This window comes from Dryas octopetala, chromosome 1 (assembly GCF_963921425.1).
Source record: "Dryas octopetala chromosome 1, drDryOcto1.1, whole genome shotgun sequence".
Lineage (NCBI taxonomy): Eukaryota > Viridiplantae > Streptophyta > Magnoliopsida > Rosales > Rosaceae > Dryas > Dryas octopetala.
In genome coordinates this window covers 12632041-12655940 of record NC_141366.1, presented here as the reverse complement: position 1 = coordinate 12655940, position 23900 = coordinate 12632041, and the positions used below count along the sequence as shown (strand labels likewise).

Sequence of the window (23900 nt, the reverse complement as noted above, 5' to 3'; positions counted from 1 at the left end):
TATCCACTAATAAAAAGTTTATTTAATTAATATCTTGATAAAACATGGACCAGGAAACATTTCACAAGTCCTGAACAGAAATAGAAGAGTTGTTGGTGGAATGAAAAATAACCTCAAATACAAGATCATCCTATATCCAAAATGGATTAGCAAATACAGCAAATCAATCACAACATTTTTCTAAAATGAAATAAAATTTCATCGAGTCAACTAGCTTTAGTTTTTGAGATCAGGGGCAGCAGCAAGTGCCACAGGACACCTCTTGTCTCCTGCTTTGAAAATATGAATTTGAATCACACCTTGCTTGACAAACTCAAAAACGACAGTGTCCTCATGTGAAATCTGGTTCGCTTTACAGCATTCTACCCAACCATTTGTCATGAGCAAGCGATTATGATCAGACTCGCCACTGTATCGAAGTTTAACGATCCGTGAACTACCAGTTGGATCTTCAAGAATTACACTCTTCTTTCTCATAAGACCTTCAGCTACGGCTATTCCCTTCGGAATCATCTGCAGTTGGAACATTGTTCATATCAAGGGGAAAAGAAAATCCATAACGCTGTAAGATAAAAGCTTGGAATTAACCTAAAACTAAAAACAAGAAGAAAAAAAAAATGCTGGATGTATTTTCACTTGAATGGTGCATAAATTTCGTACTCAAGCCGAAAACTTATAATTTACTGGCCCCAAAGACAAATGCTCAATCACTTCAGTAGCACATTTCTGAGTCATTCAAAAGGTAGTCTAAAGATACCATTTACTAGTTTCCACTCCAATCACAATAGAGGAAGGTTCAAAAACATATATAATTGGCTTACGAATAGGGCGGCAAAGTACTCACCACGCGATATTGCATATGCTTCTTCATAGTTGCTATAAAACATGAAAACTCCGATTTGAACACCATGGATCCGTCTGATGTTTCTTCTACACGACCTTTTTCATGTCTTTTCTTTGACATGACATGATTGCCTACACAATCCCAAATTGAGAGAGTTTCAATGAAAACCACCCAATTGACAGTAATATTTAAATTTTATATACACGATTACACAATTTAAGAAGAAAAATAGTGAAACAATTAGTTAGAGAGAATAGCGCACACAAAGCTTCCCAAACTGCATGTAGAGAAATTAGTTAAATATAGAGCATAACTTACGACTTCTTTTGTCAGCTATCCTCATTTCGTTTTCACAGTCTGTGTTATAATTTTCAGTTTCAGAGTCAACAATTTCCTTTTTTGCTCGAGCTTTTCCTTTGTTCGTCGAGGAAACAGGCCTGCCAGCACTTCTTCTCTTGGCTGCTTCTACATCCTTCTCACAGCATGATGGGTCAAAAATTGTGACATCGAAGTTTGATTTGCCGTCATAACTGAAAACCAAAAAATCCCCAACTTCTAAAACATGATCCTCCACAAAACCCTGCCAACCATGATCATGGAAGAACAACCCATTCTCTCTCCTTTCCAACTCCACATCCCATGTTCCACTGGGGCCTCTAAGAGCACATTTGCGAAGTGATTTTCCCTTGAAGTTCTTGACAAATTGAGGTGGTATACGCTACAAAATTTAATAGCTTCTTAAATAAACATAATACTTAAAATCAAGCAAGTCTCACAGTAGTATATCTTAAACAACAATTTTGGGCAGTGAGATCAATAGAAAGAGGAATTTTTGGGTATCCCAGTTATATGCGACCTCCCTCTCACAAGGTAATAATGTGGGTGAATCCCATGTACATTTTGCGAGAGGATCGGTCTACGTGCAACCATTGCAACGATTAAGCACAATAATTTTTGCATTAATATAAGGGCCAACCTAGCCAACATTATTTAATAACAAAATTGAAAATGTATCACATCATAATACTAAGACATAGATAATAATCAAACGCTTGGAAATAATTCAACTAAATAATTTTTTTAGGGTCAAAAGAAGAAAATTCTTTTATTCGCTCGACAAAGAAGTTACAGGGCAGTCTTTATCAATACATTCCATAAGCCAAGAAGGACCTTCCTCTAACCAAAAATAAACACCACGCTCCCTAACAATAATTCAACTGAATAATTGAAACTTATCAAGTAATTAAACTGTACCACTGAAAATGATTCAACCAAATCTTTAAAACTTATCAAATAATGAAACTGTACCACTGTTCATGTAGCTAGCAAAGTAATATATCACAATCAAGACTGTATTAATTGATCTTGAAAAAAAAAAAAAGAGTGAAAAGAGGGCAGGATGTACCAGATGCTGAGAGAACTCAGAGAAGTCATCACTTAGGACCTTGAAAAAGGTTTGTTTCTTTGGTGAAGGCTCGACTGGTTTCCTACCCGCCATTTGAATCTGCTGTATCAAAGAGTTCTCCAAACCTAACCTCTGGTTTTCAGTTTCAGAGTACAGAACCTATTGGAGGCAGATGCTTTAAAGAATTTTAGGAGTGACTGGTCTCAAGACGGTGTGACTGGTTTGGAAGTTCATTTAAGGGCAGGGGAAAACAGAACAGAAACGCTGGCCTGCATTGTTTTCCCACTCCTTTGCTGCCATGTGTATATCATGCACTTCCTAGTTTTCATTTTTTAGTCTGGCTTCCTAGTTTTCTTACTCCTTACTTTTTTGGTAATATAGTATTGAAAAGAAAAATTTCCTTCTTCCACATTTATCCCTCAGAGGAGAGATTAAAGAGTTGAGGAAGAAATGAAGGTGTGTACTGGGTTGAGGACATCTTTAAAAAGAGGATGAAATCATAATGTGCCATATGAATCCATTTTGAAGGGTACAATAGTCTTTTTATATATTAAATATTAATTAAAAATATAGAAATATCATAATGTGCCAAGCATATGAATCCCTTCTCTTGCTTCTTTAGCTCTCCAAAACAAATATCTCACAACATAAGTAGAAGAGTGGTTGGGGAATGAAAAATAACCTTAAATTTACCAAAATGGATAAGCAAATATAGTCATCATAACCTTTTTCAAAAAAACAAAAAATTGAGTCAACTACCTTTAATTTTAGGGGCAAGAGTACCACAGAACACCCATTGTCTCCTCCTCTGAAAATGTGAATTTGCATTACACTTTCCTTGACATATTCAAAAATGCTGTCCCCAAGTGAATTCTGGTTTGCTTTCCAAAATTCTACCAAACCTTTTGTAATGAGCAAGCAATTGGGACCTAACTTGCCACCATTTCTAAGTTTAGCAGCCATGACTACCAGTTAGACCTTCAAGCATTACACTCTCCTTACTCATAAGACATTTATCTATGGGTACATTCTTCGGAATCATCTGCATTTTGAAACATCATTTGCATCAAGGGAAAGAAAATCCATAACGCTACTGGGTGTTGAGTATGATTCTTAGAAATTGACCAAAAACTAAAAAGAAAATGATAAAAACATATTCATGCTAGAAGTATTTGCACTTGAAAGATTCATAAACTTCATAAGACCTTCAGCTATTAGAGTCTCCCTACCTATAAGACCTTCAGTTACGTCTATATCTGCAGCTTCTAACAACATTCATATCAAAAAAGGGGGGGGGGGGGGGGGGGACGAGGGGGGATTCATAATGCTGTTGGGTGTCGAGTGCGATAAATTAGCTTGGAAATTGACCAAAAACTAGAAGAATTCACTTGAATGAGTCATAAATTTCATACTAAAGCCTAGAACTTAAGTCACATATTTTGAGTCATTCAAACGGTATTCTAAAGATATTATTTACTATTTTCCAATTGCAAGAGGGAAAGGTTTCAGAAAAACATATATATTATATAGTTGGCTAATGAATTGGGGTGATGAATTACTACTCACCATGCAATATTGTAAATTCTTCTTCAAAGTTGCCATAACACATAAATTCTCCGATTTGAACACGATGTACTTGTTGATGTTTCTTCTACATAACCTTTTGTGCATCCTTTGTCTGGCATGACATGATCGCCTACACAGTGCCAAATTGAGACACAAGTTTAGAAGAAAAAGAGTAAAATAAGTCACCTTTTGTGCATCTTTTGTCTGGCATGACTTGTTTTCTCAGCATGGTCATTTTGTTTTCAGAGTCTTCGCTTTCAGTTTCAAGGTCAACAATTTCATATTTTGTTCGAGCTTGGTTTCCTTTATTCACTAAGGAAACATGACTGTTTTCTCCCATTGTTGTTGTTTTCAGTTTAAGGTCAACAATTTCATAATATGTTCAAGCTTAGTTTCATTTCACAAAGGAAACACAACTGCCAATACTTAATGCAGCACGTTCTATCAAATATTGTGATATTGAAGTTCGATTCACCATTGTAACTGAAAATCAAAAGATCCCCATTTTCTAAATCATGATCCTCAACAAAACCCGCCAAGGAAACACAACTGCCGATACTTAATGCAGCACGTTCTATCAAAGATTGTGATATTGAAGTTCGATTCACCATTGTAACTGAAAATCAAAAGATCCCCATTTTCTAAATCATGATCCTCAAAAAAACCCGCCAACCAAGATCATGGAAGAACAATTCTCTCTCTTTTCCAATTCTACAGCCCACCATGTCCCACTAGGGCCCCTAAGAGCACATTTGCAAGGTGATTGATTTTCTATTGAAGTTCTTGACAAATGCAGATGGTATATGCTACAAACTATAATAGCTTCTTAAATAAACATAATACATAAAATCAAGCAAGTCTCACATCAGTATATCTTACAAGACGTTTTTGGGCTATGAGATCAAAAGAATGAGGAATTTTTATGTGTGTGGTTGTTATATGTGACCTCCCATGGGAAGGTGTGCATATGGCCGTTGTGACTGTTACATAAAAATATGAAGTGAAAGAGACCGTTGTGACTGTTACATGAAAATATGAGGTGAAAGAGTCTGTTCTGACCTTTGCATACAAATATGAAGTAAATATGAGCCCACAACCCCACCTAATCATACAGCCCAATCAGCCCATACAAACTTGGACATCAGACACCGTCACTGATGACCATTATGTACATGTATAATGGGATATACATAGTCAAGCATAGCCAAAAAAAAAATTTAATGAACAGAGTTGTAAATGCATGACATCCTAGTATTAATTAATATGTAGAAAATAATCAAACAGTACTTGGAAATAATTCAACCAAATCTTTGGGAACTCATCAAATAATTGTGTCATACTAGTTATTGACTCATTGAGTAATATATCTGTCACAATCATGCATTAATGAGTATAGTAATTGATCTTGAAATTAAAGTGAAAAAGAGGGCAGGATGTTACCCGATGCTGAGAGAACTCATAGAAGTCACCATTTAGGACCTTGAAAATGTTTGTTTCTTTGGTAAACGCTTAATTGGCTTTCTACCGATTTGAATCTGTGATGAAGCGTTTTCCAAAACCTGAACCTTCTGATTTCCAGTTTCAGATCCAGTAAAGAGTTCACAGGGACAGAAACTTGTGCTGTATTGGAGGCAGCATTTTATGAGCAGGAGAAAACAAAACAGAGAAACGCTAGCCTTCCTTCTTTCCTCGCTCCTCTACTGCCGTAACAATAACATGCGGTTCAAACTGAGCTGTATTTATTAAACTATAATCCTTTGTCTTTTGTCTTTTTTTTTTTCTTTTTTTCTCTTTCATGCAAGCCTTTCTAGTTTCTTCTTTTTCTAGTTTCTTCTTTGTTAACTATTGTATTTAAAATATCCTCTCAAACGGACTGATTCTGTCCCATTTAAGTTGGGTCCATTCACGACACGTGTTTGCCGTTCCCTATTTGAGTTGGGTTTATTCACTTCCCAAGGCCCATTTGTATTTATGCCATAAACCATAGGCTTTTTTTCTTTTTTATGTTATTGTTTCTTTATAATTAAATCTCTAATATTTTTTTTTCTTGGAAAGTTGAATTTTCATACTAGAGAGTAGAGAGTACTTCAAAAAAGGAAAAAATAATAGTTGAACAGTCGTGCCTAATTCGACATTTCGTGTTTGTACTCGTGTTGTGCTTAATAGGCTAAAATTTTGGATCATCTCAGTTCAATTTGTGTTTGTCTGTGTGTTGTGCTCATTTTATCTTACCATGCCAAGCACATTACTTCAATTTTAAGGGTGCAACAATCCTGTTACAAATTATATATTAATCAATTCAAATTATATATTAATCCTGTTACAATGTGCCCAGCCTTTTGTCATGACCAAACGATTGGGCTCTAACTCAACAGACCATGACATTCCAGCAGGATCTTCAAGAGTTAACTCTCCTTGGCCATAAGACCTTTAGCTAGCTGCAGCTATATCCTGCAGAATCATCTGCAGTTTGGAACGTTCATTTGTATCCAGAGAAAAATAAAACTTGAAATTAAATTGACCAGAAGCTAAAGATTTATTCATGCTAGAAGTATTTTCACTTTAATGATTCATTAAATTTCGTGCTCAAGCCTAAAACTTGAGTTTGAGTTATTCAAAAGAAATTCTAAGGATATCATTTACTATTTTCAAACAACAAGAGGGAAAGGTTTATAGAACATATAAATTTTATTGGATTACGAATTAGGTTACAAATCATTAGTCATCATGTGACATTGTAAATACTTCTCAGTAGTTGCCATAAAACATAAATGCTCTGATTTGAACACGATTGCTCTTGTTGATATTTCTTCTACATGACCTTTTTCACATCCTTTTTTCTGGCACGACTGATCGCCTACACCCTGCCAAAGAGACAATTTAAGGTGAAAAAGAGTAAAACAAGTCACTAGAGAGCATGTAGGGAAGTCAACTAAAATAGAGTACAACTTACCACTTGTTTTCTCGGCAATGGTGGTTTTGTTTTCAGAGGCTTTGTCGTCGCTTTCATTTTCAGAGTCAACTTCAACTTTTACTTGAGCTTGCTTTCCTTTGTTCACTAAGGAAACAAGACTGCCAGTACTTCTCCTATTGACTGCTTCTATATCCTTTTCACAGCACGAATTATCAAAGATTGTGACATTGAAGTTTGTTCTACCATTGTAACTGAAAACCAAGAAATGCCCAGTTTCTAAAGCATGATCCTTCACAAAACTCTGCCAACCAAGACCATGGAAGAACAAGCCATCCTCTCTTGTTTCCAATCCCACAGGCCATGTCCCACTAGTGCTAATAAGAGCACATTTGGGAGATGGTTTTCCATTGAAGTTCTTGACAAAAGCAGGTGGTATTTTCTACAAAATTTAATAGCTTGTTAAATAAACATAGGATCAAGCAAGTTCACATCAATACATCTTAAAACAATAATTTTAGGCTCTAAGATCAATAGAAGTAGGAACTTTTTGTGCGTGAGGCTATACGTGGGTCTCACATGCATATTGCAAAAGGTAAGTCAGGTCTAGATGTGACCATTGTGACCATTACATAGAAATATTAAGTGAAAGAGACAGTTATGACTGCTATATACAAAATAATATGAAATAGAGACCGTTGTGACCGTTATGTACAAAGTATGAAGTGACATGGAGACCGTTGTGACTGTTATGTGCACGTGATAGACTGTTGTGCCCGTTAAATACAATAATTTTTCATTTAAAATCAGGTCTAGCCTGGCCAAAAAAATTTAATGAACATAATTGAAACTGCAAGACATCATAATATAAATTAATATGTCGAAAATGATTCAACCAAATCTTTTGAAACTCATCAAATAATTGTGCCATACTAGTCATGGACTCATTGAGGATACATATATGTCACAGACAAGCATATCAGACTGGAGTAATTGATCTTCAAAAAAAAAAAAAAAGGTCAAAAAGACATGTTACCAGATGCTGAGAGAACTCAGAGAAGTCACTTTCTAGGACCTTGAAAAACGTTTCTTCCTTTGGTGAAGGCTGATTTGGCTTCCCACCCACCATTTGAATCTGCTGTATCAAGAGTTTTCCCAAACCTAACCTCTAGTTTTCAGTTTCAGAGTAAATAGTTCACAGGGACAGAACCTATTGGAGGCATATGTATGTTTCAAAGAATTTTAGGAGTGACTGCTCTGTACAATGTGTGGCTGGTTTTGGAAGTAAATTTATGAGTTTGGGAAAACAGAACAGAGAAACATCAGTTTTCTCATTCCTTTGCTGTCAGCCTACCATGTGTACAACATACAATTTTAACCTTATGTCTTTTTTGGTTACAATTATATTGAAAACAAATTTCTTTTTTTGTTTTTGCAGAGAAAAAAAATTAAAACTACGAGAACCCCGAAGATCACCTATCCTCATACTATCTCTTCGACATCGATTTTTCATGACTGAAGTAAAAGAATTGTTCGAAGTATTGGAAAAAGTATCAAATTTACCCAGCTTCCCACGCAGGTTACGGAGTTAGTTTCCCGAAACATGTTCTGAAAAGACACCTCTAGCAAACAACTAATGAGTTGAAAATATTAATAAACCACATTTTGCATCAACCATAGCACATGAACATTATGAGAGATAATATCAATCACCGTCTTTGAATTTCGTTTAACTTGGACCTTATATATCAAAGCCATGGGACACCACCATATAAATAGAAGAACATGCAAATCGAAAACAAATGGTTGATATACAGTTTTTCGATCATGGTGTCAGAAAAGACAATTCAAAACCACGTGAGGAGGAAAATGAGAAAAGACCATCTCCATGACTCCATCTCATTAAATACTTCTACTCAATTATACCAATAAATCACCTAATGAAAATCCAAAAAGACAAAAATCTTCACTAATTTACCCAAGAAAAAAGCAATTCACTCATTATCCTAGTCAGTAAGTATGGGTATATTTTAAATGCAGATAATATGCATATGAAGGTAAACTCTTGTTTCTTGTAGTATACCTTCCAATTATATGAAAAAAGACACATATGAATAAAGATATAACATGTATAGTAAGCATATCGATATAATATAAATGAAAAAGAATATGAAATTTTTTTATGAGCTACTACTACCAAGGAGAAAAGTCTTTCAGAGACACCAAGCACATTTGGTATTTTTTTCTTTTTTACTTTTAAACAATGTTTGTTTGCTTTCCTAATTGTAACATTTGATTTGTTTTATTTGGAAGGCATACTAATATAAACTCAAGTGTCGATCTAAATCACAAAAGAATCAAAAAATATTCCACAGGCTCTGAGAAATAGAAGAGCTTTTGGGGAATGAAAAATAACCTTAAATTCAAGATCATCCTTTACCCAAAATGGATAAGCAAATATAGCAATCACAACATTGTTCGAAAAAGAAAATTGCAAGGAGTCAAATATAGCAATCAAAACATATTTCTAAAAAGAAAGTTGCAATGAGTCAACTAGCTCTAATTTTTGAGATCTGGACGCAGCAACAAGTTTCACAGGACATCTCTTGTCTCCTGCTTTGAAAATATGAATCTGAATCAAACCTTGCTTGACACACTCAAAGATTATGGTTTCCTCAAATGAGATCTGGTTCGCTTTACGGCATTCGGTCCAACCTCTTATCATGAGCAAGAGACTAGGATCGTATTGGCCGCCGCTTCTAAGTTTAACAATCCATGACCTACCAAATGGATCTTCAAGTAGTACACTTTCCTTATTCAGATAACCTTCAGCTACTGCTATATTCATCGGAATCATCTGCACTTTGGAATATTATTGATATCAAGGGGAAAAAATTCATAATGCTGAGTAAAATAGCTTGGAAATTGACCAAAAACTAAAAAACAAAATGCATTCATGCTAGAAGTATTTTCACTTGAATGATTCATAGATTTTGTACTCAAGCCTTAAACTTGAGTCACGTATTTTGTTCTCATTAAAAAGGTATTCTACAGATATCATTTACTATTTTCCAATCACAACAGGTAAAGGTTTAGAAAACATATATAGTGGGCTTATGAATTGGGTGCGAATTAGTACTCACCATGCGATATTTTAAATGCTTCTTAAAAGTTTCCATGAAACATGAATTCTCTAATTTAAACACTATGGATCCCGTTGATGTTTCTTCTACATATATAGCCTTTTGCACCTCTTTCTTCCAGCATGACTTGATCGCCTACACAGTGCCAAATTGAGACACAATTTTAGAAGAAAAAGAGTAAAGCAAGTGGCTGGAGAGCATGTATAGAAGTTAAGTAAGATAGAGTACAATATAACTTATAACTTACGACTTGTTTTGTCAGCAATGGTGGTTTTGTTTTCAGAGTCTTGGATGTCTCTTTCAGTTTCTTGGTTGTCGCTTTCAGTTTCTGCGTCTCGAGCTTGAATTAATTACTTTGTCCGCCAAGGAAACAAGACTGCCAGTACTTCTCTTCTTCTCGCAACAGGTTCTATCATAGAGACATAGACTGTGACATCGAAGTTAGATTCCCTGTCATAACTGAAACCCATAAAATCCCATATCTCTAAATTGTGATCCTTCACAAAACCCTGCCATCCATGATCATGGAAGAATAAGCCATTCTCTCTCCTTTCCAATTCCACATCCCATGTTCCACAGGGGCCTCTAAGAGAAAATTTGCAAAGTAATTTTCCTTCGAAGTTCTTGACAAATGCAAGTGGTATCCACTGCAAAATTTAATAGCTTCTTAAATAACACATAAAATCAAGCAAGTCTCACGTAATAATTTTTGTGTGTGATAGTTATATGCAAGTGATTCTAACATACATGTTGCAAGAGGAAGGTCTACATGTGACCGTTAAGATCTATATATGATGTGACCCTTTAGATCTATCTGTGACCGTTGAGATCTACCTGTGACCGTTGTGGCCATTAAGGTCCATATGTGACTGTTGTGACCGTTAAGGTGTACATGTGACCATTATGTGATCGTTAAAGTCTACATGTGACTATTGTGGCTATTAAGATCTACACATGACCGTTGTGGCCGTCCAGATTTACAGGGAACTGTTATGGAAGTTATATTTACATATAACTGTTGTGCTACATGCAATAATATAAGGCTTGCCTAGCCAAATTTTTTTAATTTATGGTCATCAAATTTTTTAATTTATGGTCATCAAATTTTTTTTTTCATGTATCATTTTAGTCTATTTTGTTAAATTCATAAAAACTTTCATTAATTTGAGGGGATAAAATGAAAAATCACCATCTCCTCATCCATGTCACCACCACCAACTCATCCTCCTTCTCCTTTCCCTCCCCCACTATTTCCACTCCCACCCAGTCCCTAATATATGTTAACAATTTTAACAAAAAAATTTGATACGCTACTCATTAGACATAAAAATTTAATTTAAGCATCAAATGATATCAAATAAAATTGTGGGCACCAAATTAGAACACAGATCAAAACTTGGGTACAAAAATACATGTATAATATGCAAATCCATATAATATAAATGGGAAATACTTCAAAATTGTTTATGGACCGGTAGATGAGAAGAAACACAAACTCAAATCCGTAAAAAAAAAAAAAAAAAAAAAAAAAAAAAAAGGAGAAGCACCAACTATCATGTTGGCTATCTACCATATATTTGTATCTTGATGGATTAAGAGAGAAGCCAAATCCCTATTTTTAATATATTTATTGTATAACTTATTAAAAAATAATGTTAAACGGGTTGTGCCTAATTTGAGCCTATTTCGTGTTTGTGTTGTACTCATGTCGTGTTGTACTTGATGAGTTAAAAACTTTGAGTTATCTCAGACCATCAACTCAAGCCTAAAACTTGAGTTGCATATTTTGAGTCATTTAAAAGATATTCTAAAGATATCATTAACATTTTCAAAGCACAAGAGGGAAAAGTACATATATACTTGGATTATGAATTGGGTTACAAGTCAGTATTCATCGTGCAATATTGTAAATACCCATTCATAGTTGCTATAAAACATAAATTCTCCAATGTAAACACAATGGATCCCTAAGATGTTTCTTCTTTGTGACCTTTTGCGCACCTCATTTTTCTGGCTTGACATGATCGCCTACACCACGCCAAAGACACAATTTAAGTTGAAAAAGAATAAAACAAGTCACTAGAGAGCATGTAGAGAAGTTAACTAAAATAGAGTACTATAATTTACCACTTGTTTTCTTAGCAATAGTGGTTTCTTCTTCAGATTCTTTGTTGTCGCTTTTAGTTTCAAAGTCAACTTCAACTTTCACTCGAATTTGCATTGATTTCCTAACTAAGGAAACAGGATTATTCCCACAATCTTTATAGTCATTTTCACTTTCAAGGTTATAAGTGAAGTTTGATTCACCGTTCTAATTGAAAACCAAGAAATCTCAAGATTTCTAAAGCATGATCCTTCTCAAAACCTTGCCAACCAAGATCACGTACATATGGAAGAACAAGTCATTCTCTCTCTTCTCCAATTCCACAGGCCATGTTCCACTAGGGCCAATGAAACACATATGCAATGTGGTTCTCCAAAAGTTCTTAATTGTTGCTACAAAATTTAATATTTTGTGTGTGAACCCATTACATGTGACCTCCAAGCTAGCATGCGGGTCTCACATACATGTTGTGAAAGGTAGGGGAGGTCTATATGCGACCGTTGTGAATATTACATACATATATTAAGTAAAAGAAACCATTGTGACTGATACATATAAATATGAACCTCCAGGTAGTAGGAAATTTTGCAAAGACCATGACACTAGTAATGAGTAAGTGATGAACTCTCCAGTATGCAACAATTAAGCAAGATAGGCTGCAATTGGGGTACTTGAAAATTCATTCTCTCCATAGGTTTGAATTGATACTGTGGGTTTGCTTAGACTATGGAACACTGAGGACTTCCGGCCGGACTAGGGAAGAGAGAAATGAGATGATCTTGGTCATCACCATTGGGTTCTCTAGCTTTGCCATTGATGATGAGCACGTTTTGGTGAGGAGGTGCTTGTTGATGGGAGTCCACGGCATTGGGTTTGGGGCCTGTTGGTAGAGGTGTACAATGGGTCGGGCCAGCCCGAATCAGGCACGAGCCCTGCCTATTTAAAGTGGGCCCGGCCCGTTAATAAGTGGGCTGGGTTGGCCCAATGTTTTCTATCCCGTAGGGTTGGCCCGGCCCGAGCACGTTTTGTGTTGGGCCGGTCCAAGCTCGTTATGGGTTTGGGCTGGCCCGTTTATATTAGTATTTTTTTTTTTTAATTTACTATTAGCCTTGTTTCAATTTTTAATTTTGATTTTGATGGTAAAATTGGATAGAAAATGGAATGACATCAAAAATTATTTGATTTATTAAATAATAATAGAAACTTAAAATAATTAATCGGGCCGGCCCAGCCATGCACGAGCCCGGAACGACCCATTATTAGGTGGGCCATGGGCCGGGCTGGGCTTAAGGTTTAAAATAAATGGCTCGGCCCGACCCGACCCGATTATTAAATGGATTGGCCCAAGCACGGCACAAAGCACGAATGGGCCGACTTTAAATGGGCCGGGCCGGCCCGTTGTACACCTCTGCCTGTTGGTGATGGCTCTTTCTTTCTGCTTTAAGTTTTTTATTTTTATTTTTTAACTTTTAAACATATTAGAAAAAATAAAATTATAATTTTTTAAAGTATGTGGCCACATTGTTCCTAGCATATATTAACAATTTAAACATAAAATTGATTAGGTACTTATTGGACGCTAAAAATTAATTTTGGCATCGCATTGAATCAAATAAAAATTTTGGTATCGAAATAGAACACGAATTAAAATTTGGGTACAAAATACATGTATAATACACATATCCATATAATATAAATGAAAAATACTTGAAAATTGTTTATGGACTTCCAGCCAAGGTGAAACACCAACTCAGACCAAAAAAAGGAGAAACATCAACTATCACGTTGGCTAACTATTGTTAATATATTTATTTCTTCTAAGACATATTAAACAAGTCATGCCTAGTTTGAGTCAATTTGGTGCTCGTATTGTATTTGATGGGACAAAAACTTTGAGTCAACTTGGCTCATTTACTTGTGTTGTTCTCGTGCTCACCCGACCATTTTTTGCTTGGGTTTAATCAAGTCATGCTCGTTTTTTTTTTTTTTGAGGAAAATGATATTCATAAATTAACCAATGTTGATGTCATGCTCGTTTTAAATATGATCGTGCGCCAAGCACATTACTTTATTTTTAGAGTGCAACAGTCGTTTTACATATTATATATTAATCAAATCAAATATATCACAAGCACTCAAGTATATCAGAGGCACTCAACAAAAGTAGAAGAGTTGTTAGGGAATGAAAATACCCTTAGTTTACCCAAAATGGATAAAAAAATACAGTCATCACAAAAAAATTTCGAAAAAAAAGAAAAAGAAAATTGAAATATGGGTTTGGGATTAATTGACCAAAAACAAAAAAAGAAACTTCCTGAGTCAACTAGCTTTAATTTTTTAGAGTGGGGGCTTCCAATACCACGATGTCTCCAGCTCTGTAAACATGCATTTTCATTGTAGTTTGCTCGACACACTAAAAAATGATGGTGTCTTCCACTTGAAATCTGGTTTTCTTTCCAACATTTTGCCCAGCTTTTTTCCATGAGCACACGATCGGGCTCGGACTACCCCCGGTTATAACTCTAACAGGCCATGACCTACCATCTGGATATCTTCAAGAATTATACTCTCCTTACTAATAAGTGTTAGAATTTTAATATTAATGAAGTAATTTACATTCAGTAATGAAACAGTTGACATATTATATGGCAATTACGACATCTCATATGGCAATTACGAAAGCACTCGAATGTCAATTGGAAATTAAATGCCAATTGGAAATCAAACTCCAGTAAAAATTACTTACTGTGCGGAAGTGTCTTGAATTAGTGTACAATATATATCTCAAGGATAATGAAGATAAAATCAGAGTTACATACCGTTGTTGGCCATTGAGAATTGATGGAGATTGGTGATTGAAACTTCTTGACAAACCTTAACTCTGAGACTTCTTCTATTCTCTGTCTCTCTTTACACAGATTGTTTCTATACTGATGGAATTCTTAAGTTACAAATATGTTCAAGAGTCTGTGTCTATTATAGAGGAGAGTAGAGGGCCACAGAAAATGATAAGAACGTGCTATTTAGAAAACCACCCATCATGGACTTTTATCTAAAAGCAGTTATGTGTTTACTGGCTTCCTTAATTTGTGGAGTCCAACATACATGAAACATGTAGTGGCTAAATGGGTCACTAACGTGAAACTAACAATAAGACCTTTAGCTACGGCAATATCCTTCGGAATCTTCTACAGTTTGGAAACATGAGTTGCATATTTCCTTAAAACATGAGTTGCATATTTTGAGTCATCCAAAGGTTTTATGAAGATGTCATTAACTATTTTCCAAGCACAAGATGGAGAGGTTTAGAAAACATATATATAGGAAGGCTCCATTGTAGGATACCTTATGGGGCCCACTCCTATATATTTTCAACAATCCGAACCGCCTATTATTTAGATTTCTATTTATTGATCATTTTTGTAAAAAATTAGCCAAATCAGAAATTATTTGCCTATCTAATTTTGATCAAACAAATAGACGAATATATATATAGGTCTTCCAATTAGGGATCCATCATTTAACACTAAATGAGAAATCTCCCTTGTGGGGACCACATGAGTTGTTTTGTGTCGATCTAAACCGTTCATTTTTTACATCTTCATTGATAGATCATCTTTGCAAAAAATCAATCAAATTGGAAATTATTTGTCTATCTAACTTTGATCAAACAAATAGACGGTTTCATTGAAAATATTTAATTCGTGTATTTGTTTGATCAAAGTTAGATTGGCAAATGATTTTTGATTTGGTTGATTTTTTGCAAGAATGATCTATCAATAGACATGTAAAAAATAAACGATTCGGATCGACACAAAACGACTCGTGTAGATCCCACAAGATGGGATCCCTCATTAGAAGACCCCTTTATATATATATATATATATACTTGGATTAATTGGGTTACAAGTCAGTACTCACTATGCAATATTGTAAAGAGTTCTCTACTTGCCATAAGATATAAATTCTATGATTGGAACATGATGGATCCCGACCATGTTTCTTCTGCATGACCTTTTGCACGTCCTTTTTCTTGTCCGACATGATCGCCTACACTGTGCCAAAGACACAATTTAAGATGACAAAGAATAAAACAAGTACCCGGCCACTAGAGAGCATGTAGCGAAGTTAACAAAAATAGAGTACTATAACTCATACCACTTGTTTTCTCAACAACGTGGTTTCTTCTTCAGATTCTTCGTTGTCCCTTTCAGTTTCAAAGTCAACTTCAACTTTTACTCGAGCTTGATTTCCTTTGTTCACTAAGGAAACAGGATTGTTAATTTCCACACTCTTCATTGTCATTTCCACTTTCAAGGTCAATAATATTCATACTTAATTTGCTCCAGGTTGGTTTCCTTTATTTCCTAAGGAAATAGAATTACTTCTCCTCTTAGCTCACAGCATGAATTATGAAAGATTGTCACATTGAAGTTTGATTCACCTTTGTAACTGAAAACCAAAAAAGCGTACGTGATTCTTCAAAAAACACTGCCAGCCAATTAAGGTCATGGAAGAACAAGCCATCCTCTCTCTCTTTTCCATTTCCACAGGCCATGTCCCACTAGGGCCAACAAGAGCACACCTGCAAGGTGGTTCTCCATTGAAGTTCTTGACGAATTCAGGTGGTATACACTACAAAAGTTTAATAGCTTGTTAAATAAATATAATACAAAGGATCAAGCAAGTCTCACATCAATATCTTAAAGAACAATTTTGGGCTCTAAGATCAATAAGAGGAAATGTTTTGCGTGAGGCTGTTACATGTGACCTCCCAGCATGTGGGTCTCAAGTACATGTTGCGAAAGATAGGCCAGGTCTACATGTGACTATATGTTTTCACCATTACAAACAAATATTAACCAGTACATACAAATGTGGACTGAAAAAAGACCGTTGTGATTGTTATATATATTCAATATAATTAATGTAAAATACCATTGATTTTTCTGTGTAAATATTAAATGAGACTGTTTTGACTGTTATGTACATATGACCGTCACAAACATGTGACTACATGTGGCCATTGTGACCGTTACATGCAATAGTTTTTGTATTGACCGTCAGGACTGACTGCTCTCTACACTGTGTTACTGTTTTTGGAAGTAAATTCATGGGCAGGGGAAGACAGAACAGAAACGCCTAACCTTCCTGTTTTTCTCATTCATGTGCTGCCTCCTGCCATATGTGTATCATGTAGTTTAAAAACTGAGCTGTCTTCTTTGGTAACATTTGTATTCTAAAACAGCTTTCCTTCTTTGTTTTTGCTATAAAAAAAAATAACACTAACTACGATAACCCGTAGGATAACCTATCCTCGAATTTACCCAGCTTACCAAGCTTATCCGTAATGGAGTTAGCTTCCCAAAAATGTGTTTGAACAGCTCTAGAAAACAACTAACGAGCTGAAAATATTATTAACCAAATATTGCACCCACCATGGCACCTGAACCTTATGAGAAATAATATCAATCACCGTCTTTGATTTCTATTTGCCTTGGACGTTATCGAAGCCATGAGACAACACCATATCTAAATAAAAGGATATGCAGAAAACAAATGGTCGATATAAATTTTTACGTACGATCATGGTTACAGAAAGCACAATTCTAAACATGTGAGGATGAAAACGAGTTAGACTATCTTAATCTTTAAATTTCCTTCTTTTATATTAGCCTTTTTAATCATATCTTCCATACATATTTACTCACTTATACCAATAAAACACTTCAGGAAAAATCTAAAAAGGACAAAGTTTTTGACCAATTTTTCTAAGGAAAAAGCACTTCACAAACAATCCTAGTCAGTAAGTATGGGTATAATTATATGCATATGAAGGTATTTTTTCTTTTAAAAAATCAAACTCTCATTTTTTTATGCTTTTCAATTATATGAAAAAAGACACATGAATACAGATATCATACATGTATAATACGCATATCCAAGTAATATAAATGAACAATACATTGAAAGTTTTTTCTGGACAGCTACTAGCCAAGGAGAAAAGTCTTTCACAGACACCAAGCATAATTAATTTGATTTTTTTTTTCTTTTATTTACCTTTAAACCTTAGTTTTGCTTTCTTAATTGTAACACATGAATTGTTTTATTTGGAAAGTAAACTAATATAAAGTAACACATGAATTGTTTTCTGAATCACAGAACCATTAGAAAATATTTCATATATAGCTAGGCTCTGAACAGAAATGGAAGAGTTTTGGGGGAATGAAAAATAACCTTAAATTCAAGATCATCCTTAACCCAAAATTAAGAAAATATAGCAATCACAACCATGTCCGAAAAAGAAAATTGCAAGGAGTCAACATAGCAATCACAACATTTTTCTAAAAAGAAAATTCCAATGAGTCAACTAGCTCATCAAAATTTTGAGATCAGGAGGCACCAACGAGTTCCATAGGACACCTCTTGTCTCCTGCTTTGAAAATATGAATCTGAATCACACCTTGCTTGACACACTCAAAGATTAAGGTGTCGTCAAATGAAATCTTGTTCGCTTTATGGCATTCTGTCCAACCTTTTGTCATGATCACGCGATTAAGATCGAATTGGCCGCCGCTTCTAAGTTTAACAGGCCATGACCTACCAGATGGATCTTCGAGTAGTACACTATTCTTACCCATATGACCTTCAGCCAAAGCTATGTCCTTCGGAATCATCTGCAGTTTGGAACATCATTGAGATCAAGGGGAAAAAATTCATGGTGCTGAGTACGACAGCTTGGACATTGACCAAAAACTAAAAATCAAAACATATTCATGCTAGAAGTATTTCGTACGTACTCAAGCCTTAAACTTGAATCACATATTCTGTTGTCATTAAAAAGATATTATAAAGATATCATTTACTATTTTCCAATCACAACAAGTAAAGGTTTAGAAAATATAGTTGGCTTAGTACTCACCATCCGATATTTTAAATGCTTTTTAAAAGTTTCCATGAAACATGAATTTCCTGATTTGAATACCATGGATCCGGTAGATGTTTCTTCAACATAACCTTTTGGACCTCTTTCTTCCAGCACGACTTGATCGCCTACACGGTGCCAAATTGAGACACGATTCAAGAAGAAAAAGAATAAAACAAGTTGCTAGAGAGCATGTAAGAAGTTATGTAAAATAGAGTACTATAACTTACAGCTTGTTTTGTCAGCAATGGTGGTTTCATTTTCAGAGTCATGGTTGTCACTTTCAGTTCCTGAGTCTCGAGCTTCAGTTCGTTTGTCCGCCAAGGAAACAAGACTGCCAGTACTTCTCTTCCTTGCTGCTTCTACATCCTTCTCACAGCACGATCTATCATAGACTGTTACAGTGAAGTTTGATTCCCCGTCGTAACTGAAAACCAAAAAATCCCCTTTCTCTAAAACGTGATCCTTCACAAAACCCTGCCAACCATGTCCATGGATGAACAGGCCATTCTCTCTCCTTTCCAATTCCAAATCCCATGTTCCACAGGGGCCTCTAAGAGCGCATTTGCCAAGTGATTTTCCATCAAAGTTCTTGACAAATGTAGGTGGTATACGCTGCAAAATTTAATAGCATTTTAAATAAACATATAACATAAAATCAAGCGAGTCTCGCATAGGAGTTTTTGTGTGAGTGACCATGAAACGTGACCTCCAATGCATGTGGATCTAACGTACATGTAGCGAGAAGAATGTCTACATATGACTATTAAGATCTACATATGATGTAACCATTAAGATCTATCTATGACCGTTAAGATCTACATGTGACCGTTGAGGTCTATAGGTGAACGTTGTGACCGTTAAGGTCTACATGTGACGGTTGTGGCTATTAAGACCTACATATGGCCGTTAAGATTTACATGAAACCGTTGTGGCTGTTAAGATTTACATATAACCGTCGTGACTGTTACGTGCAATAATAAGGGCTTGCCTAACAAAAAATATTTAATAAACAGAACTGAAAATGTAAGACATCATAATATTAATTAATAATAGAAAATAATCAAACAGTACTTTGAATTAATTCAACCAAATCTTTGGGAACTCATCAAATAATTGTGACAATACTAGTCACTGACTCATTTAACAGAGGGAGGGGGTAAGGTCATGTAGGAAATATATATTATATTATATATATATATATATATATATATGTCACAATCATGCATCGTGAAAGTAGAAATTGATCTTGAAATTTAAAGTGAAAAAAAGTGCAGGATGTTACCAGATGCTGAGAGAACTCAGAGACCTCACGACTCAGGATCTTGACAAATTGTTTCTTTGGTGAACTGTTGATTGGCATCCTATCCATTTGAATCTGTGAAAGAAAAGTTTTCCCAAACCTGCACTTTCTGGTTTTGAGTTTCAGAGTGAAGAGTTCACAGAATCAAAGGGATAGAGAACCTGGTGCTATATATTTCGAGAGGCTATTCAAAGCATTTTAGGAGTAATTGCAATGAAGACTTTAGACTGTCTGACTGGTTTTGGAATGAGCTGCTGCCATGTGTATAACATGCAGCTCAGATTCAGCTGTATGGAAAATGTGATCCGGCCTTTTCTTTTCTGGTAACTGACAACTATAGTATTGAAACATATTTCCTGCTTCTTTTCTTTTTTTAATTTTTAATTTTAATATTTTTCCACTTTTAAACATGTAAAATAAAACAAAGAGCATCTTTTAATTTTTAATTTTAATATTTTTTTTTTACTTTTAAAAATATAAACTATTATCCTAACTTTTCATCACCAAATAATGTAACACATAACAAAAAATAATTCTACCGCCACTCTTACCAAAAATAGAAAAAAGAGAATGGTTACGGACATTGAACCAAAACCAAATGATTTGGTAAAAACAAAACGTACCAAATCAAATGCCTAATGTACATTTACACAAAGTCCAACTACCAATTGATATAAACTCAACTGTACAAACACATCTCAATGCAAGTGCATCTGAATCACATACTAGAAAAAGCAACCACAAACAATAAGTCAATAGATAATTTTACAGGCACCGATGAGATATAGAGGATTAGTGTCTGGTGAATGCAAAATAACCTACAAGAAGTCCATCGTTTACCCAAAATGGATAGGCGTAGTGCAGTCAAAACATTTAAAAAAAAAAAAAACATAATCACAATGTAAGACTCTGGGATCAACGTACTAGCTTTCATTTGTGGCATCTGGGGCAGCAAGTACCACAGGATGCCTATTGCATCCCACTGCTCCTTTGAAAATATGAATTTGCATTACACCTTGCTTGACAAACTCAAATATGACGGAGTCCCCGTGTGAAATCTGGTTCATTTTACAGCATTTTGACCATCCTAGTGTCATAACCAAACTATGAGGTCGTTTGACATCATCAAGGTGAACATTCCATGATCTCCCAGCTGGATCTTGAACCATTAGAGTCCTCTTTTTCATAATACCTTCAGCTATGCCCAGTTTCTTCGGAATCAGCTACAATTTGGAACATCATGATATCAGAAGGAAAGGGGAAAAAGAATATAGTGTTGATGGGAACTGCTGACTATAAGATAAATTAGCTTGGAATTTGTTAAACCCTTTTAGAGTCGGTCATTTGCTCTGATTTTGTGTAATCACACAGGCACTATACTTTTTGTGTAATTACACACAATTAGGCATCATACTGTTACTAAATAGGTTTAACAGAAACTGACCAAGAACAGTAAATAACGAAACATATTCATGCTACAAGTGTTCTCACTTGAGGGGGCCGCATACTTGCCGGCCTCCAATAAGTGGTGGAACTTTCAAAAAGATATTCTTGAAAAACACCATTAACTTCCATAGTGCAGCTCTCTTATATATCATCTTCACAAGTCATAATATTCAAATGCTCAGCCACTTAAGTCACATATTTTGGAGTCATTCAAAAGGTATTCTAATTAAAGATCTCTTTTACTATTTTCCAATCAGAATAGGGAGAGGTTTCCAAAAACATAATTGGTTTAAGAATTGGGTAAGGAAGTACTCACAATGCGATATTGAAAATGCCTCTTCTTGAAATTTACTATAAAACATGAATTCTCTGATTTGAACACAATGGGTCCTGTTGAAGTTTCTTCGAGACAATCAGTTGCAGGTCTCTTTCCAGATATGATATAATTGCCTATACAGTTCCAAATTGAAACAAGATTTAAGAATTGCATGGAACAAGCAGTTAGAGAAAATAGCACATACGAAACTTCCACAGCTGTAGAGAATAAAAATAGTGGTGTGTGTGTAACTTACGGCTTCTTGTGTCAGCATTAATGGTTGTTTGGTTTTTACAGCTGTCGTTGTAGTTTTCAGTTTCTGAATCAACAATTTCATCTTTCACTCGAGCTTCATTTCCTTTTTTCACCAAGGAGAGAGAACTGACACTTTTCCTCTTGGCTACTTCTACATCCTTCTCGCAGGCACTTCTATCATAGATTGTAACATCAAACTTTGATTCACCATCATAACTGAAAACCAAAAGATCCCCAACTTCTAAAACATGATCCTTAACAAAACCCCTCCAACCATGATCATGGAAGAACAAGCCATTCTCTCTCTTTTCCAATTCCACAGCCCACCATGTTCCACTTGGGCCTGTAAGAGCACATTTGCAATGTACTCGTCCATTGAAGTTCTTGATAAATGCAGGCGGTATACGCTACAAAATTTAATAGCTTCTTAAATAAACGTAATACTTAAAATCAAGTAATTCTCACATCAGTATGTCTTATAACATCATAATATTAATACATAGAAAATAATCAAACACAATTTGACTAATTGAGCTTTGCTTTGGTGAGGTCAATGAGTCAAATGGTAATAACCAAAGATGGAGAACTATTTTATGGAGCTGCGTAACATGCAAATTTCTTGAACTAGGCATTGGTTAGTTCCACTGTCCCAGAGGGACTATTAATGAATCAACATTCTCTCTACACATATCGTGTTTTTCTTTTTTCCTTTTTCATACTTTGTTCCTTTTCATTTTTGTAAGTAAGCAAACTATGATTACTATCACTACCAAAAGATTCAAAATCTAATAAACTACAAGCCTTAACATGCAGTAGTGGCTTCCTCACCCATAATCAGTCAAATAAACAATGATATTGCAGTCATCAACACTATTTTCACAATTCCTAATTAAGTATTGAACTAAAACATGAAAAAGGGTATTAACAACCTTCAACTGAAATTGGTGGGCAGCGCTTAGAATCTAACATATTGATCAAACTTGAACCCATGCAAAAAATTAAGAACATACCCAATTGAACCGGAGAAGATAGAAACAAACAGAAATGAAACAGGCAATCATGCATGCGTTCAATCATGAATGTAGGCAATTGATCTTGAAATTAAAGTGAAAAACATAGCAGGGCTTTACCAGATGCTGAGAGAAGTCACCAACTAAGACCTTGAAAAAAGATTGTTTCTTTAGCGAACGCTTAATTAGCTTCCTACCCATTTGAACCTGCTGTATCGATTGACCAGGAGTGCCCAAATTAATTAACCCTGTATCAAGATCATTCTTGGGGCAATGGCACTGTGTAGCAAGTTGGTTTTATTCTTGTCTTTTATTTTCTAGTATTTTTGGGTTGATGGAATTTTGGATGTAAGTCTTTCATTGGGAAAACTGAACCCTTTACATTCATTTAGCACGTGTATCTAAGAGTATGTGCGATGCAAAATGTGAATTGGCATATCGATACAAGTTTATTCATCCTCATTTTTTAAATAAGTTAATTATTCGTTTGGATTGTAGTGGAGAATTCAAAAGCTGTTTTGGATGACAATTCTCAATTACCTATAACAGTTTTGGTGTTTGATAAAAAAATTAAAACCTACTTTTCTCCACAATTCTCAACTACCCACAATTCTCAATATACTTTTGAAAACTGCAGTGAATCACAGCAATAATTTTTAGTAATTATACACA

The 23900-nt window shown here is 35.1% G+C and overlaps 4 protein-coding genes across 9 annotated transcripts; all 4 read right to left on the bottom strand.

Annotated features, from left to right (window-relative positions):
- Positions 1–2: 2 nt before the first annotated feature.
- Positions 3–5531, bottom strand: LOC147298015 (B3 domain-containing protein REM10-like). 5 transcript variants are annotated; one of them, XM_086254311.1, is made up of 8 exons: positions 5256–5531; positions 4875–4969; positions 3816–3945; positions 3009–3291; positions 2250–2408; positions 1163–1562; positions 845–975; positions 3–513 (listed from the first exon to the last, which is right to left on the bottom strand). In XM_086254311.1, the coding sequence occupies exons 4-8, from the start codon at positions 3210–3212 to the stop codon at positions 217–219; spliced, it is 1191 nt and encodes a 396-aa protein (XP_086110437.1). In that variant the 5' UTR covers positions 3213–3291; positions 3816–3945; positions 4875–4969; positions 5256–5531; the 3' UTR covers positions 3–216. The 5 variants fall into 5 exon arrangements, with proteins under 5 accessions (XP_086110437.1, XP_086110425.1, XP_086110446.1 ...); XM_086254299.1 differs by lacking the exon at positions 4875–4969; XM_086254320.1 differs by lacking the exon at positions 4875–4969 and having other exon boundaries at positions 1163–1538.
- Positions 5532–6421: 890 nt separating this feature from the next.
- On the bottom strand, positions 6422–8599 carry LOC147298014 (putative B3 domain-containing protein At5g66980). Of its 2 annotated transcripts, XM_086254349.1 has the most exons (3): positions 7763–8599; positions 6769–7168; positions 6522–6679 (listed from the first exon to the last, which is right to left on the bottom strand). In XM_086254349.1, the coding sequence occupies exons 1-3, from the start codon at positions 7853–7855 to the stop codon at positions 6642–6644; spliced, it is 531 nt and encodes a 176-aa protein (XP_086110475.1). In that variant the 5' UTR covers positions 7856–8599; the 3' UTR covers positions 6522–6641. The 2 variants fall into 2 exon arrangements, with proteins under 2 accessions (XP_086110467.1, XP_086110475.1); XM_086254341.1 differs by having other exon boundaries at positions 6422–7168.
- Positions 8600–8624: 25 nt separating this feature from the next.
- Positions 8625–20270, bottom strand: LOC147298013 (B3 domain-containing protein Os03g0622100-like). The gene is made up of 9 exons (XM_086242753.1): positions 20184–20270; positions 19129–19513; positions 18959–19026; positions 18381–18650; positions 16530–16608; positions 10223–10440; positions 10117–10176; positions 9870–10004; positions 8625–9583 (listed from the first exon to the last, which is right to left on the bottom strand). Exons 1-9 carry the CDS (start codon positions 20268–20270, stop codon positions 9254–9256), a joined length of 1632 nt encoding a protein of 543 aa, XP_086098879.1. The 3' UTR covers positions 8625–9253.
- Positions 20271–21124: 854 nt separating this feature from the next.
- LOC147298012 (putative B3 domain-containing protein Os04g0347400) lies at positions 21125–23462 on the bottom strand. The gene is made up of 4 exons (XM_086228203.1): positions 23349–23462; positions 22220–22625; positions 21964–22097; positions 21125–21424 (listed from the first exon to the last, which is right to left on the bottom strand). The coding sequence occupies exons 1-4, from the start codon at positions 23427–23429 to the stop codon at positions 21125–21127; spliced, it is 921 nt and encodes a 306-aa protein (XP_086084329.1). The 5' UTR covers positions 23430–23462.
- Between the last annotated feature and the right edge of the window lie 438 nt (positions 23463–23900).

Coding starts and splice junctions, on each gene's coding strand:
- LOC147298013 (XM_086242753.1), bottom strand. CDS start 20,270: ATGGATAGGATGCCAATCAACAGTTCACCAAAGAAACAATTTGTCAAG. Junction 19,027..19,128: donor CATTGCTGACAAAACAAGCT/GTAAGTTATAGT, acceptor GGCACCGTGTAG/GCGATCAAGTCGTGCTGGAA. Junction 10,177..10,222: donor TGTTTCCTTGGCGGACAAAG/TAATTAATTCAA, acceptor GCGACAACCAAG/AAACTGAAAGAGACATCCAA.
- LOC147298015 (XM_086254311.1), bottom strand. CDS start 3,212: ATGGCTGCTAAACTTAGAAATGGTGGCAAGTTAGGTCCCAATTGCTTG. Junction 2,409..3,008: donor TCTTGCCCCTAAAATTAAAG/GTAGTTGACTCA, acceptor TGCCTCCAATAG/GTTCTGTACTCTGAAACTGA. Junction 976..1,162: donor GATAGCTGACAAAAGAAGTC/GTAAGTTATGCT, acceptor GGGATTGTGTAG/GCAATCATGTCATGTCAAAG.
- LOC147298014 (XM_086254341.1), bottom strand. CDS start 7,855: ATGGTGGGTGGGAAGCCAAATCAGCCTTCACCAAAGGAAGAAACGTTT. Junction 7,169..7,762: donor CTGAGTTCTCTCAGCATCTG/GTAACATGTCTT, acceptor TAAATTTTGTAG/AAAATACCACCTGCTTTTGT.
- LOC147298012 (XM_086228203.1), bottom strand. CDS start 23,429: ATGGGTAGGAAGCTAATTAAGCGTTCGCTAAAGAAACAATCTTTTTTC. Junction 22,626..23,348: donor GTGACTTCTCTCAGCATCTG/GTAAAGCCCTGC, acceptor TAAATTTTGTAG/CGTATACCGCCTGCATTTAT. Junction 22,098..22,219: donor TAATGCTGACACAAGAAGCC/GTAAGTTACACA, acceptor GGAACTGTATAG/GCAATTATATCATATCTGGA.